Here is a 15172-nt window from a genome sequence, read left to right as displayed (position 1 = left end):
TTTTGGGCAGTTGGATTTATCATGACCAACCATGCCACACCCAAAACAAATATTGTGCAAGCCCTCATACTCGACAGTGTATCTTACTCCATTAATGGAATATTGAGAAACTAGAGGTTCTGTCAAATCTAACTCGACACAGAGTCGAGCGAACTTACCGCGACATTTATCCGCAGTGTTTGCGTCCACCTTCAAAGTCCTTCCAAGAATATTTCCAATCTTCTTTAACATCTCCTCTTCGTAATACTCAATGGCTAGACCCGGGAGTCTCACCCATGCTGCAATATAGTCTATGGTGGCTTCAACCGGATTGAAATTTGGCTTCCATGGTCTTAGGGCTAGATAATGATCAAAAATTCTCCAGGGTCCTCCAGTTAAAGCAAAGTCCAAATCCTCCTGAGAGAAGAATTTGACTATAAAGTAATCGTTCCCCAAATCTATTACTTCAATGGATCCCTGTTTGCTCCACATGGATTCAAGCCTCCTGCTTAGGACCGGAAGGGAGATCCTCCTTCCCAAAAGCTTTACTATAAGAGTATCCCACCAGGGATGTCTAAGCTTTTTTAAACCAGCTTCATTGATGACAAAATTATACATCCCATTCACCTTCTCTACTCTGATATCTGGCTCTTGCTGTTTATCAATTTTTCGGTTTCCGAGTGCTTGTGATGGAGCGACTTCCATAACTTCATCCTCATCCTCTGAATTTTCCTCAGACTCTGAGAACTCATCATCTTCCATCTCTCCCACCGGGGTCTTTCCTCCTTTCACTGCCTCACTGAAAGTTTTGTGCCCAGTACCTGCCCGTTCATGTTCCTCCTCTGCTCCTATCATCCAGTCTTCTTCCCTAGGTACCAGTGTTACTTCTCCTGTGAAAACTTGACCTTCTCCTTCCTTGCGCACTTTCTTCATGAGTCGCTGCATCTGATCTTGCTCGGTTCGATGCGGTTGTCTAGGTTCATGTGCCCGGGAATGTCCCCCACGGACATAACCCCCTCTCATGGCGGTGGTGCAGAGCGAAAACGTAAGTGTGTGTACGGAGAGAAAATAGGTAATATCAAGATAATGCTAAATGCACTTTTTCGTATAGTATCTCTTATCCGGCGACAAATAAAGTTAACAAATCAAATCTGAGCATAAAGAATTTCATATTTTCTACCGTGGTGACTAGATATGGTAGATACAATATATTTAGTGAATTTTATTGTATCTATAATTTGATGTCTAATTTTTATTTAATTTATTTTTTATGATAATTTTAAATTATTTAATAATTATTTATTTTTATATTTTTTAAATTAAATATTAATTTTTAATATCTTTTAGTAAGTTAAACAAATACTTTTAAGTACCATAATTATCACTAATATATTTTTGGTAGTACAATATATTACAATGATTTTATTTTTGGTACATTCGGATATTTTTGGTACAGTATCTTAGCATGCAGCATCTCTTGTTTTATATATCTTTGGCATCAATAATATTATATAACTTTCTAAAAAAGATTGCGAATTTTGTGCGAAAAAAATCTTGAAAATAGATTGAGAATATAAAAAAGAATAAATTCGGTGATTGAATAATAATGACAGTTGTATAGCAATGGCATGGTTGTCAAGCAATGATGGAGGTTGCGAAGTTTATGTGATGCACAAAAGCATACCTAATGTTTGTCTTATAAATTTTGGTGAGGTCAGCGGCTTAACTTTTCAAGAAAATGTCAACATGATGAATAATATATCTTTTTCATAGTTAATAGTAGGGTTGGAAATGAGTCAAGCCAGCTCATGAATTAGCTCGAACTCGATTCGTTAATAGTTCGAGAGCTAGTGAGCCAAGTTTGAACTTGAAATTGAGCTTATAAATTAAATGAGTCGAGTTTGAGCTTGGATAAGCTCAGCTCATTAGTTCGTGAGCTGACTCGATTATATATATATATTAATACACATATTCTATATGCATTTAATCTATACTTTTAATATTATATATATATATATATATATTAATGATCTTAATTATTTAAAATTTTATATTTATTTTTTACATATAATTTTGATGTAGGACATAAATAAAAAATTTATAATTTATTGATAGATAATAATATATAAAATTAATTTTTTTAAATATTTTTTAAAATATATAAATTATAATTTATTAATATAGAATTGTAGATTATGTATGTATGTTCCTATTATTTGAGCCAACTCATGAGCTTTCGGTGAGCCGAACTTGAGTTTAAGAAATATGTTTGATTGTTAATGAGTCGAGCCGTGAGTCAAGCTCAATTTTTGTGAGACGAGCTTGAATTTGGTCTAACTCGACTCAGCTCGACTCACTTCGAACCCTAGTTGATAGGTAAGTGTCACCGCTTGCACATTTAGTAAAAAATTTTAGGGAACCAAATTTTATTGTCAATTTCTACTTCTATTTCTTCTAAATCCTTTTTGGTACGAATGGTAAGAAAATTAACTATATAGAAATACAAATTAAAATACAATATATATACACGTTAAATTTAATACACTTATTATAATAAGAAATAACCTAAATAAGATTTTTTTTAATGGTATTTTTTAATTCTAAAAATTAAAAATTAATTTATTACGAATTTAAATTTGTTGTTGACGAATAAATTACTATATATACAATAATATTTAAATTTTTGATATTTTTTTAAATAAATTAATAAATTAATTCTTAGACTAAATTAAATTAAGTAGAAATTAAATCAAATATTCCGATATATAATATTTTATATATTTTTTTCTTAGCTGGATGCAATATTTTTTTCTCATGTTGTTTGGTAAACCCACAGAAAGACAGTGTGGTGAAGTTATGATGCATGCATATTGATAAGGATACGTACTCCATACAATATATGGAATATATAGATACATAAATTTTAAATTTTTATTAAAAATTAAAGATATATATAATATAATATAATATATTTTAAATAAATTATAATAATATTTTAATATTTTTAAATTTATTTTAAAAATATATATTAAAAATACGGTCAGACACATTAATATATAATAGTATTTAAATATGTTTAAATTTAAAAAAAAATCTTTTATTTTTTATTAAAATATAATTAAATATAAATATGTGCAAATTAAATAAAAAAATTAAATACAAAAGATACGTGTATTAGATTAATGTTGATGAGTAATATGTGCAAATTATATTCGATATGTAGATACTACAATTCAACAAAATGTTTATATTTTATTGCGATGAAGTGAGAAAAAATAATTATGTAAAATATTTAGCTTTGCAAGTTTATTGTAGGGTAAATTACCTCAATAAACTAAATGCATACCAATATTACTTGAATATCCCAAATCAGAAAATGCTACGTCAAAGTCTCAAAGCACATTTTTATATAAATTAAATTCAATGAATTCGAATTAGGTAAAAAATTGTTGTTGAATGAAAATCGAATCAAGTGGATTCGAATTAAGTACATAGTTAAAATGCTAATAAATCGAATGGATCGATTTACAAATCCGGGTAAATCGAATTCAATAAATTCGATTTAGCCAACTAAAAAAACGCCCAAGGTAATTCGAAACTAATGGATTCAATTTGATGGTTTTGTAAATCGACACCCATTGTTTCGATTTACATGTTAATTTCGTCTTGCATAATTTGAATCTAATGGATTTGATTTGCATGGATTTTGGCTATATATACAAATCGAATTTATTTCATTCGAACTAGAAAACTCACATACCCCACACGCAACCCCACCATCTCTAGAAGCAACCCGGGAATAATCGAATCTGCATCCGAATCGTCTATATCGTCTAGATGGAGTCGCACATATTGTTGGTGCCGTTCACCTCGAGGTTAGTGAATTTATTTTATTTTATTTTTTGAAAATAAATTAGTCATTGTAGTTGGTTAGAATCATTAGTTAGGGATTATTAAAAAAAAAACAAAAAGCAGATATTTGAATTTAGTTCATGTTAAAATTAGTGAGTTATTAACTATAGAATAGGGTTAACTATAGATTTATGAATAAGGTTAACAATAGATTTTTTGAGTGTATTAACAAAAAAACAGATTTTTTTTTTCGACTTGTGAGGCACTTAGGCAATTGTTGTGTACCTATGGAGGACTATATGCTGTATTAATTTTTTTTTTACCTTGAAGAATTGGATCATGAATTATGCATTGATTTGTGTTTTATCTATGAAAAATTGGTAGGACGTTATTGTAAACATGATTTTAAAGTTAGCACATGCAGTGTCTATGGTGGTTAGAGTTTTTTATGCATTGAACACTTTTTTGTAACGATTGTGAGAAGGAATTTTTTATCATTATGCAACCCCATCGATGCATCGGCAGCATGAGACAACAACACAGTATGATGTTAGATGATAGGATCATTCCATACTTGCAGATGGCCGGTTTGTAACATCTTGCAAGATTGAACGAGAGTTGGTTTCGATTGGACGAGTCATTGGTGAGCGCATTTGTAGAGAGATGGCGGCCTGGGACGCATACCTTCCACATGCTGTTTGGGGAGTGCACGATTACCCTCCGGGATGTAGCATACCAGCTCGGGCTCCCGATCGATGGTCAGTATATTAGCGGATACCTGACAGACTTTCCACGATATATAGAGGGTGGTCGGCCAGCGTGGGTGTGGTTTGAGGAGCTGCTGGGGGTATTGCCTCCTGCGAACAGCATCGACAAGTTCACAGTGAAGTGCACATGATTTCAGGAGATGAAGAGTGAGCTTCCGCAGGGGGCAGCCGAGGAGACGGTTAGGAGGTATTCCCGTGCGTATATCATGATACTCTTATCGACGCAGTTGTTCGGGGACAAGTTAGGTATTCTCCTCCACATCTGTTGGCTAGCTTACGTCCTAGGCTAGAGGACATGGGTCAGTACAGTTAGGGGTCTCCTGCACTGTCATGGCTATACAAATGCATATGCCGTATGGCGAACAGAAATGACATCAAGTTGGCTGGTCCATTGCAGCTCCTCCAGTCGTGGATCTTCTGGAGGTTCCCTGGATTCCGGCCGGATGGATTTGATATTTTTCATTGGCCGTTGTGTCGAGGTAGTCTCCCTTTAGTTATGCAGACTTTTTTCCATTATTTAGCAGTTCACTTTATTGTTAATTAAATATTGTGGTTATCAACTCTAATCATGGGCAGTATGAAGGCTGATATGACATGATAATCAAGCTTTTTGTGATCACTAGATATCGATGTGGCTAGATAAGTATAAGGACCATTGTACCGTTTTACCTCCCAAATGTCTTTGCGTTGGCGGAGGCTAACCTGGATGAGCCATGTGCACCCGCTGCCGAACTCCTTGCACTTGCCATCGTACTTGCGATGATCAGATTCCAATACCTTGTACTCAACCCCACGGCAAATGCTATAGGTCTCCACGCTAAACACGACTTCCTCTTTATCCTGAAACTGCTGACCAACCTGAAATTCAGATACAACTCCTATATTTTATGTGTCTCTTGCTCCGAAGCTAACAGGTACACTCGGATCCCCCTAAGGTACCATGGCATCCAAGTCTAGAGCAGAGAAGTGCGGGGGGTACTGATTAGTACCTGAACTAGATGCTCCTCTACCCACAGCTGGAGTCGTCCGTGGTGTCTCATCGTCACTATCATCAGCTATCGTGGCGGGCTCCACATCATCATCATCATCATCATCATCATCATCATCATCATGTAATGCATCCTCAACTCCATCGGGTACTCCAACCTCTCAAAAAACTGGGACCATCGCAGGAGAACCAGGCGTCGCGAAAGCAACCTCTCCCAACGGTCCAGCCTCACCAACTATTGCGGTTCAGATTAACTACAAAGGACGGTGAAGCTACTAAATTTGGCTCAGGTGCAATCACCAGCACAACTGACGAAGAACCAACAGGCATGGAACTAGAGCAAGCTGGATGTCCTGTGGAGTGGGGATTCTTATTCGAGCTTCCAGAACTAGATACCACATCCACAAGTTTCGCCAACAGCTCTGGAGTCCTCACCTCGGGAAACTGACGGCGACAATGGAACAGCACCTGAAAATCTTCGTCACTGCTAATAACGAATGAATCATACTTGGCATCATCGCGTAACACAGAAATCGGGATTCTATAGAACAACTTCTCCACCCGTTTCACGCCTTGCAGTCCTAGTCTCTGGAGTATAGTATTCTTAAACTCGGCAAAATTCGTCGAAGGTTTGAGAAAAACACTCAGCGGATCCTTGTTAGTAAACTTATTTCTGTTCGCATTTTTTTCTTAATGGACCCTCTATAATGCACAAGAGCTAAAAAACTCTCATCATTAGCCATTGTGAATCTCACTCTTCTATAAAATTTCGTGTTGAGCTCGTTTTTATATACTTCAGTGCTCTATAAATCGAATTAAATGTCTTCGAATTATTCATACAGTACCAAACACAGTAAATTGAAGCTATTAGTTTCGATTTACCATAACGTGCGTGCATGGATAAATCGAATTCATTAGATTCGATTTACGTTCAATAACAAATCAAATCCAAATATTTCGATTTAGTAGGGATATCTTAATTCGAATCCATTTGATTTGATTTTCATTCAATAACATTTTTTACCTAATTCAAATTTATTGAATTTAATTTACTGCGTGTTTCATTAAATCGAATTTAATCAATTCAATTTATAAAAAAATATGCTTTGAAACTTTAATGTTACATTTTTTGATTTGGAACATCCAAATAATATTAATGTGCATTTAGTTTATTGAGATGATTTGCCCTTTATTATATTTCATATATTGATATATCCATAGGTATGAACTTGTTATTATTATTTAGGGCAAAAAATAAATGAACAAATATACTGAAATCAAGAATTACTATTACAGTATATTTAGTAGAGTTTGATAAAAGTTAAATATAGCATTTAAATTATGGGAGTCACTCTCACAAAGACGTTTAAAACGTCTTTTTTTAAAGATGTTTTTTAAAAATTAAAATTTAACACATATAATTAATTAAATTGTATTATTTTTGCCAAAATTAGACTAGACAAATTAATTTGATCGAAAAATAATACATAAAATTTTGAATCATTCTAAATTAATTTTTTTATAAAAATTACTATAATATTTTTATTATAGAAAATGACTAAAATACACATAAATTAATTTGTCTAGCCTAATTTTAACAAAAATAATACAATTTAATTAATTATATGTATTAAATTTTAATTTTTAAAAAATATCTAAAAAAACAATATTTTTGACATCTTTATCTAAGTAACTCCTCTAAATTATATTGTTAAACTGGTTCCAGCTGCGGCATAGCCTTCAGAGTTGAGAGTGAGAAGAAGATTAAGAAGGGGCATCCCAGAAACACATGCAATGACTTCCAACACGTGTCCCTTTCCAGCCACACAGTAATCCCACTTCTTTATTGCTAACTCTGAAACCCTCAGCTTTTGTTTCTTTCTTACTAAAATTAAAATCTTTCAACATACAATTTCGCTGTGGTCCCCATTTCTCTCGAATTTCCTCTCTTTTTATCAACTTAGTAAAACTCTTCGTTTGTTTTCCCTTGTCCTTGTCCTAATCCAGCGAGGAGATCACCCCATAACCCCATTCATTCATTCAATCAATTTCGTCCCTGATGGAAAATGGGATCCTGCTAAGGTTGTTCATCCATCCATCTAGCTTTCACACTTTAACTGCTAGCTGGATTCTGTTTCCTTTTGCTACCTAAGCTACTTCACTTCCTTTTTTCCCACAAGGTAGAAGAAAAACGGGGTTGCATTTTGTTTTTCCCTCTTGGGGAAGGAAAGTAGGGGAAAAAAAAATAGGGCTAAAGCTACCAACTTTTAATTGAAACAGAATGTAGGTATTTGCAAGAGAAGGCTTTATAAGTCAGCAAAAGCTACTTTGTTTCTGAAACGAAAAAAAAACAAGAAGAAAATACTAGCTTAGGTTGATCCCGAGCTTCCATGCCACCGGCATTTTGCTTTACTGTTATTCCTTTTGGTTTCAGGAGTGGAATCTTACATGTAAAAGTTGAAATCTATGTTTCAGTGTTTGGTGGACGAAAATTGTTTTCAAGCTGACTTGGGTCGGTCCCTAAAAAAAAAGATTGATGCTTTTTGGTTTTTGTTTTTCCCCATTTTTTAATAAGTTCGTAATCTATCTCTTTCTCTCTCTATGGAAATTGGGTGGTTCTATTTTTATAATAGAAGATTATGGGTTTAGTAGATTAATGGGTTTTACAGTTCATACCTTGTCATCAAAACGCGTTTCGTATCCTTATTTGATATTTCCTTTTTCTTATTGTGTGCATGTTTGCTTGTTGTAGCAGTCAGATCTGCATCTAATTCTGCGCCGGCTGCATATCCAAACATTCTCGCAGGTAATTCAGCTACTGTCTTCCCTTTCTGCTTGGAATTTATGTTCTCTAATCTCTACTTGTGAACCCAGCTTCAAGTTTCTTCCTTTTTTTTATTATTACTAAAAAAATGAAGCTTGCGGTTCTAAAATTCAGTAGAGTTCAAAGTTGTTTTATAGAAATTGCATTGATAGTACTCAATGCGCTGTAAAAGCTTGCTTCTGCACTTTCGAGTCTTGTGTTGAACTTGGTTGTTGCTGAAGACCGGTGTGAAATTGTAAGATCCTTAATCAGCAACTTCTTTTGTGATGAATGCAGATCAACTTGGGATAAAGTCTCTGTTTTCGTTTCAATTGATCTTTGCTTTGTGAAAGTTTGGGGCTTCTGAATTCTGATAGCTGGCGAGAGAGAAAGGTTTGTGAAGTTGAGTTGTTGGGTGTGCTTGAGGAAACGTTCTCTCTGGTGGGGATAGAGCCTAAGAGATGGCCTCCGGTGAAGGGAGGCGTCGTCACCATGATCTTGTGCCTCTTGCTGCATTGCTTAAGAGGGAGATGAAGAGTGAGAAGATGGAGAAGCCCACTGTTAGATATGGTCATGCCGCTCAGTCTAAGAAAGGGGAAGATTACTTTCTAGTCAAGACTGATTGTCAGCGAGTACCCGGGAACCCTTCAACTTCCTTTTCTGTTTTTGCGGTACTTTTCACTATTTCCTTGCAAGATTACATTAGACATACTCGGATATTCCCCATAACTGCATACCCATGGTTGAAAATTTGTCTTCTTTTTGGACTTTTGGTTGGATAAAAGCTTTTTCAGATTGTTATTCTGAACAGTGAGCTAAAATTGAATGTCCTTTAGATAGAAGCACATCATTGTCTGAGATGATCTTTCATATCTTCTTGTTTACAGATCTTTGATGGACACAATGGAAATGCTGCAGCCATTTTTGCTAGAGAGCATTTGTTAAATCATGTATTGAGTGCTCTTCCTCGAGGGCTTGGACGAGATGAGTGGTTGCAAGCTTTGCCTAGGGCATTGGTTGCGGGATTTGTTAATACTGATAAGGAATTTCAGAGCAGAGGTATGCACTTTTGCTTTTATTCTCTCTCCCCCCCCCCCCCCTCTCTTTTGGTTGGGAAAAGTAATTCTTATCGAGACGATGGAGGAAATACAGAACAGGAGGATGAATAATATCCTTTTGTTTTCAAATGATTTTAATTCATCTTATACGGTTTTCTCCAGGAGAAACTTCTGGAACCACAGCTACGTTTGTGATAGTGGATAGGTGGACTGTGACAGTTGCATCTGTTGGAGATTCCCGTTGTATACTAGATACACAGGGTGGTGCTGTTACCACCTTAACGGTTGATCACAGACTTGAAGAAAATATTGAAGAGTATGTTTCGTATCTCTTAAGGCCTAATTAGTTAGCTTTTTCTGCAAGCTTATGTTAATCAGTTGCTCTGTATCCACAGGAGGGAACGTGTTACTGCAAGTGGAGGTGAAGTTGGGAGGCTTAGCATTGTTGGTGGTGCTGAGGTGAGCACTCTATATTGTTTTTTAACTAGTGGAAAATCTGAAAATGGAAGAAAAAGAGATTTACTTTATTTATCTTCTCCTTTTACTTTCAGCATCCAATTTAAGGACAGTCCATAAAGCTTATCCTGTATATATTAGAAGTTTATTTTTGGACCATTGCAGATTGGTCCTCTTCGTTGCTGGCCTGGGGGTCTATGCCTTTCAAGGTCAATAGGAGATATGGATGTTGGGGAGTTCATAGTTCCAGTACCATATGTCAAACAAGTGAAGGTGCAATCTCTTTCCATATAATCTCGTCTATGTCAAGTATTTGATACTGCTCGGTCTGTATTCTGATAAACATCTTACATTTCCCATGGATTATAGCTATCAAATGCTGGTGGTAGGCTTGTAATTGCTTCTGATGGCATCTGGGATGCCGTGTCCTCCGAAGTGGCTGCTAAATCTTGTCGTGGTTTGCCTGCTGAACTTGCGGCTACGCAGGTTGTGAAGGTAAACTATAGTGGTATATGCTATTTTGGATAAAATCAACTTGTCTTTTGTCATGTGACTTGATATTAGCAATTTAATGTCACACGGCACAAATGGCATTTCTCCTCACATAAGCTTCTATATATCCCTACTTTTATCCAGGAAGCACTAAGGACAAGAGGGTTAAAGGATGATACAACTTGTATAGTAGTTGACATAATCCCACCTGATAATGAGTTGCCACCAACTCCTCCCCCCAAAAAGCATAACAAGTTCAGAGAGCTTTTCTTCAGGAAAAGGTCCCGTGATTCTGCCGGTAAACTGTCAAAGAAGCTTTCAGCTATAAATATAGTGGAGGAACTCTTTGAAGAAGGATCAGCAATGCTTGCTGAAAGGTAATATCATCTTTGATAGACGAACATGTTCAATTGTTTCCTTCAAGTATTGAAAAATCTTGTGAAAGTTCCTTGCATGTTTTTCTTAGTGTCCTCCTTTTGTCCCCACAGGACTTTTCTAGCTAACTGTAGTGATTGATATATACTTGATACCAGTATAACAAGATGATAGAGAGATGGATAATGGTACTAGTATAGGGGATGGTATTTTCGTTTGGATAAACTGATAATTGGTTAAATAATCAACTGTCAAGGTTAAACATTAGGATTTCCATTGAGGCATACTTCAGGATAATGGTGGAAAGAGAGGAATTAGTTGTAAAAGCCCTTCTTAATCAAGTTCTTCTGTAATGGGAAATGAGCTGATAATGTTTCAGTTCAGTGGTTGAGGTAATGAAGATAAGTTGATTGTTAAAACCACAACTGGGAAGATATAATTTTCATCCTAACCATGTAATTGAGCCTTGGAATTATAATTGTGACACATGGCTATTTATTGATCAACTAGCAAATACAATTGTGATACTGTTGTGGTTCTTAAATGTTTAATGTTTGATATGTGGTGCAGATTAGGGAGTGATGAGAACTCAGGGCAATCAACATCTGGCCTTTTTGTTTGTGCTGTGTGTCAAGTTGATCTTGCTCCAAGTGAGGGTATCTCAGTCCATGCGGGTTCCATCTTTTCCACCAGCTCCAAGCCCTGGCAAGGACCTTTTCTGTGCTTTGATTGTCGCGATAAGAAGGATGCAATGGAGGGAAAACGCCCCAGTGGAGTTAAAGTGTCCTAGGATCAAAATTGATAATGCCCTATTCTTTATGTCATCCTTCATTCATTTTTTCAATCACGATTTTTATAGGCCAAGTAATTGATTGAATCTCACTATGGAGTAGCAATAGATGTATGGTGTATGTGATATGTGGAAATTCATCTAAGAATGACATTACATTTGAATAGCAAAAGGCTGGTAGAGATCCTGGACTGAAGTTTTGGGCGTCTGCAGAATGTTCATCTGTGGTTGATTGTTAAGATCAGTGCCAGCTTGATTCTTTTGTATATCAGCATGATCTTGGTTATGAGCATTGTAGAACATACTACCTTCACTCCAATACTGTATATATATAGATTTCTTAAACCTTTTCAAGCATTGGGGAATAGAAAGTTCAAATCTTTACTAATGATTGAAAAGCAAATCCATGTAGATCTGAGAGTTAGATGTATTTCAACCAAACTCCTCTTTATGTTCTCTTTTTGTAAGTTGGGACATGGTTGCTTGCTAGTGTCATATGGTATCAACGTGCATATTAGTGCAGCATTATGCTTCATGGTAGGAAGGTTCTATAAGAGTTGGAAAATTATCTCCTCGATTCCCCGTATTCTACACGGATGAAGATGTATATGATATTCGATTTATTCTTGAATAAGACACTTTGAAGTGAAATGTCTATTGTTCTAATATCCACACTCGGAACGAGTCAGAAAGTCAAGTCCATGTGCTTTGAGTAGGAATAATTGAGCACGAGCCTGGTTCATCTGAAGTCAAGTCAGCCATGTAAGGAGGGCCTAACAAGTAACAAGGCTCCAATAACAATATAGTCAATAACCATTTTCCCAATACAAAAGGCTGTGTGAAAACAAGTTGGCTTTGTTGAATTGAGCATGTATAAATTTGTTGTATTGGTTTTCATACTTGTGGTGGCCGCAGCCACCGGAGAGAGAAGAGAATGTCCAGCTTCATTCAATTGTGGAGATAATATTGGGAACTTCAGCTTCCCTCTCACTACAGCAGAGCGTCAGGAGTGTGGCCTTTTGGCCATAAACAATTGTTATGAGCCAGCGCAGGTGGATAGATGGGTGCAACTAAGTGATGAAGGCAAAACATTTTTAGTTATACGTGTATCTCAACAGAATTTTACTAGTATTCAATTCAGAGATAAGGACTTATACGATCTTCTGCAATCAAGAAATTGTAATGCCTTCAGATATAACTATACTCTTTCTACTCCTCCCACCTTTCATCATTTTGCTTCCCTTTATATGGAATACAATACAACCCTCTACACATGCAACCGTACCCTCCATTTCCCCCCAACTAGGAACATGTTCAGTTATGCAAATTGCACTGGCATCGATATCTACTACGGCCTTTTCATGCGCACACCACAAATTCAGAGTTCGTTGGCCTCATGCACAAAGGTCTTGCTTCCAATCAAAGATGTTCCTGATGGCAATGATCCCTTCACATTCGTAAATGCTGATATCAATGCTAAGGTCATTTTGTCGCAAGAATGCACAGACTGTCACTATAAGCAAAGAGGCCAGTGCCAACTTGACAGCAAAAGCAAATTTTGTTGTGCCAACGTTAGGCACACGGAAAACACAAGCACAAGTGAGTGGTTTGTGCTTATGGTATCCATTAGACAGTTAGCTTGATAGTTTTATTTTTTAAAATGATTTCGTTTGTATAGGTTGTCCATTAATGTTTCATTCTAGATTTGGGAAACGGAGTCTAATACTCACTTTCTGATGTGATTTTGTATGAAATAGGTCCCTTCATTTGTTCATCTTCCAGACCAGTTTTTCTTTTCAACTATCTTGATGCTAGACCATTATTTGATTGGTTAAGACTCTAGTTGCTTCATTTTATAATCTGTATTCTGTTTTGCAGGTAGTAGAAGTTGGGTTGTCATGAATATGAGACTAGCACTTGGACTGGGTAACACAGATTTGGTCATATCCTTTTTTCTGTTATAGCATACATTATATATATATTGACATGACAAAACAATTACATTTATTTTGAACCTGAAAATTCATATCCTTACTATACTAGCAATCTCATCAAATATTTTGCCTGATTTCTTAAACATTGAAATTATTGCTTATTATATTAGCAGCTTTATCCATTGTTGCTGCGTTGCTGTTGCTTTCGGTTTGCTGCTTAAGGAGAAAGCTTTTCACCCTTACTATATGTTGCTTTTGGAATAAAACTCGATCAACCGGTGAAATAATCATTGAATCCTTTTTGAAGCAACATGGTTCTCTTCCAACCAGACGGTACAAATATTCTGAGATAAAGAAATTCACTGATGATTTCAAAGTCAAATTGGGACGGGGAGGATATGGCACCGTGTATAAAGGAAAGCTACAAGATGGGAGTCTTATTGCTGTTAAGGTTTTAAGTGAAGTGAAGGGAACTGCAGAGGAATTCATCAATGAAGTTGCAAGTATTAGTAGGACATCTCATGTTAACATTGTTAGTCTTGTGGGATTTTGTTTTCAAGGTTCCAAAAGAGCTCTAATCTATGAATTTATGCCTAATGGATCCCTTGAAAAGTTCATATGTGAGGAAAATTCAACTACAGTTGGTCACCAATTGGATTCCAGAAGTCTCTATGACATTGCAGTTGGTGTAGCGCGTGGATTAAATTATTTGCATCGAGGCTGCAATACCAGAATCTTGCATTTTGACATAAAGCCTCATAACATACTACTCGACAAGGATTTTTGTCCAAAGATTTCAGATTTTGGACTCGCCAAGATATGTCCAAGAAAAGAGAGTATTGTTTCCATGTCGTGTGCAAGAGGAACTATTGGATTTATTGCTCCAGAGTTGTTTTCAAGGAATTTTGGTGGAATATCTCACAAGGCAGATGTTTATAGTTATGGAATGATGGTTTTAGAAATGGTTGGAGGAAGAAACAATAAAAATGTGGAAGTTGATCGTTCTAGTGAGCTGTATTTTCCACATTGGATTTACAAGCGACTTGAACTAGATGAGGAGTTAGGATTGCGGTGTATCAAGAAGGAAAGCGATAGGGAAATAGTGAGAAAGATGACATTGGTGAGCTTGTGGTGCATACAGACTAATCCTTTGTACCGTCCGTCAATGAGTAAGGTGGTGGAGATGCTTGAAGGAAGCTTGGAATCATTTGAATTGCCGCCTAGGCCCTTTTTCAGTTCTTCTCCAACATCGCCAATTAATTACTCAAGTCATACATCTGAAAGTTTGTAGAAATTGTTTTACCTTCTCTAGTCTTATATCAGTAATAGTTAATTGTGCAACCTAATTAATATATAACTACTGATTATTTCTGCCTGCACCATGTATCCGTGATTTACTACCTAAACTATACTTGTTAAGATTTTCGTTGAGTCAAATCTTCAAAGGTGCCAAGAATGGTTGGAGCACTTTCCATCCCAATTTACCTCAACTGGGGTACAACAAATTCTTTTTCTTGACATTAATGCAAACTTCTGATCTCTGACGGGGTTACTAATATGTATAAGTTGTTGATCCTTTGCCGTGTATGTGAGGTTAGACTAAAATATCTTATTGACTAATGGATGACTTCATTCAGCAGTAGTTTTCGATCTCACTAGTAATAATAAAGGCTAATTG

The 15172-nt window shown here is 36.0% G+C and overlaps 2 protein-coding genes across 15 annotated transcripts; both read left to right on the top strand.

Annotated features, from left to right (window-relative positions):
• Positions 1-7304: 7304 nt before the first annotated feature.
• On the top strand, positions 7305-11963 carry LOC112776909 (probable protein phosphatase 2C 15). Of its 13 annotated transcripts, none has more exons than XM_072227446.1 (11): positions 7639-7959; positions 8062-8160; positions 8339-8392; positions 8687-9060; positions 9277-9448; positions 9610-9763; positions 9843-9906; positions 10069-10176; positions 10273-10398; positions 10540-10772; positions 11341-11963. In XM_072227446.1, the coding sequence occupies exons 4-11, from the start codon at positions 8851-8853 to the stop codon at positions 11558-11560; spliced, it is 1287 nt and encodes a 428-aa protein (XP_072083547.1). In that variant the 5' UTR covers positions 7639-7959; positions 8062-8160; positions 8339-8392; positions 8687-8850; the 3' UTR covers positions 11561-11963. The 13 variants fall into 13 exon arrangements, with proteins under 13 accessions (XP_029151393.1, XP_025676968.1, XP_029151391.1 ...); XM_072227450.1 differs by having other exon boundaries at positions 7764-7959; positions 8342-8392; XM_029295560.2 differs by lacking the exon at positions 8062-8160 and having other exon boundaries at positions 7305-7668; positions 8342-8392.
• Positions 11964-12429: 466 nt separating this feature from the next.
• Positions 12430-14999, top strand: LOC114924083 (LEAF RUST 10 DISEASE-RESISTANCE LOCUS RECEPTOR-LIKE PROTEIN KINASE-like 2.5). Of its 2 annotated transcripts, none has more exons than XM_072227441.1 (3): positions 12430-13159; positions 13439-13486; positions 13668-14999. In XM_072227441.1, the coding sequence occupies exons 1-3, from the start codon at positions 12430-12432 to the stop codon at positions 14783-14785; spliced, it is 1896 nt and encodes a 631-aa protein (XP_072083542.1). In that variant the 3' UTR covers positions 14786-14999. The 2 variants fall into 2 exon arrangements, with proteins under 2 accessions (XP_072083542.1, XP_072083541.1); XM_072227440.1 differs by having other exon boundaries at positions 13665-14999.
• Positions 15000-15172: the final 173 nt, after the last annotated feature.

The sequence above is a fragment of the Arachis hypogaea genome, chromosome 19 (genome assembly GCF_003086295.3).
Source record: "Arachis hypogaea cultivar Tifrunner chromosome 19, arahy.Tifrunner.gnm2.J5K5, whole genome shotgun sequence".
NCBI classification, from domain to species: Eukaryota; Viridiplantae; Streptophyta; class Magnoliopsida; order Fabales; family Fabaceae; genus Arachis; species Arachis hypogaea.
This window is presented reverse-complemented; position numbering and strand designations above follow the sequence as displayed.

What these genes read in the sequence shown, in the direction of transcription:
- LOC112776909 (XM_029295560.2), top strand. Translation starts at nt 8,851, where the DNA reads ATGGCCTCCGGTGAAGGGAGGCGTCGTCACCATGATCTTGTGCCTCTT. An exon ending in TAAGGAATTTCAGAGCAGAG is followed by an intron (nt 9,449 to 9,609) that starts GTATGCACTTTT and finishes GGTTTTCTCCAG; the next exon opens with GAGAAACTTCTGGAACCACA. An exon ending in CTTGAAGAAAATATTGAAGA is followed by an intron (nt 9,764 to 9,842) that starts GTATGTTTCGTA and finishes CTGTATCCACAG; the next exon opens with GAGGGAACGTGTTACTGCAA.
- LOC114924083 (XM_072227440.1), top strand. Translation starts at nt 12,430, where the DNA reads ATGTATAAATTTGTTGTATTGGTTTTCATACTTGTGGTGGCCGCAGCC. An exon ending in CACGGAAAACACAAGCACAA is followed by an intron (nt 13,160 to 13,438) that starts GTGAGTGGTTTG and finishes TCTGTTTTGCAG; the next exon opens with GTAGTAGAAGTTGGGTTGTC. An exon ending in GAGACTAGCACTTGGACTGG is followed by an intron (nt 13,487 to 13,664) that starts GTAACACAGATT and finishes TTATTATATTAG; the next exon opens with CAGCTTTATCCATTGTTGCT.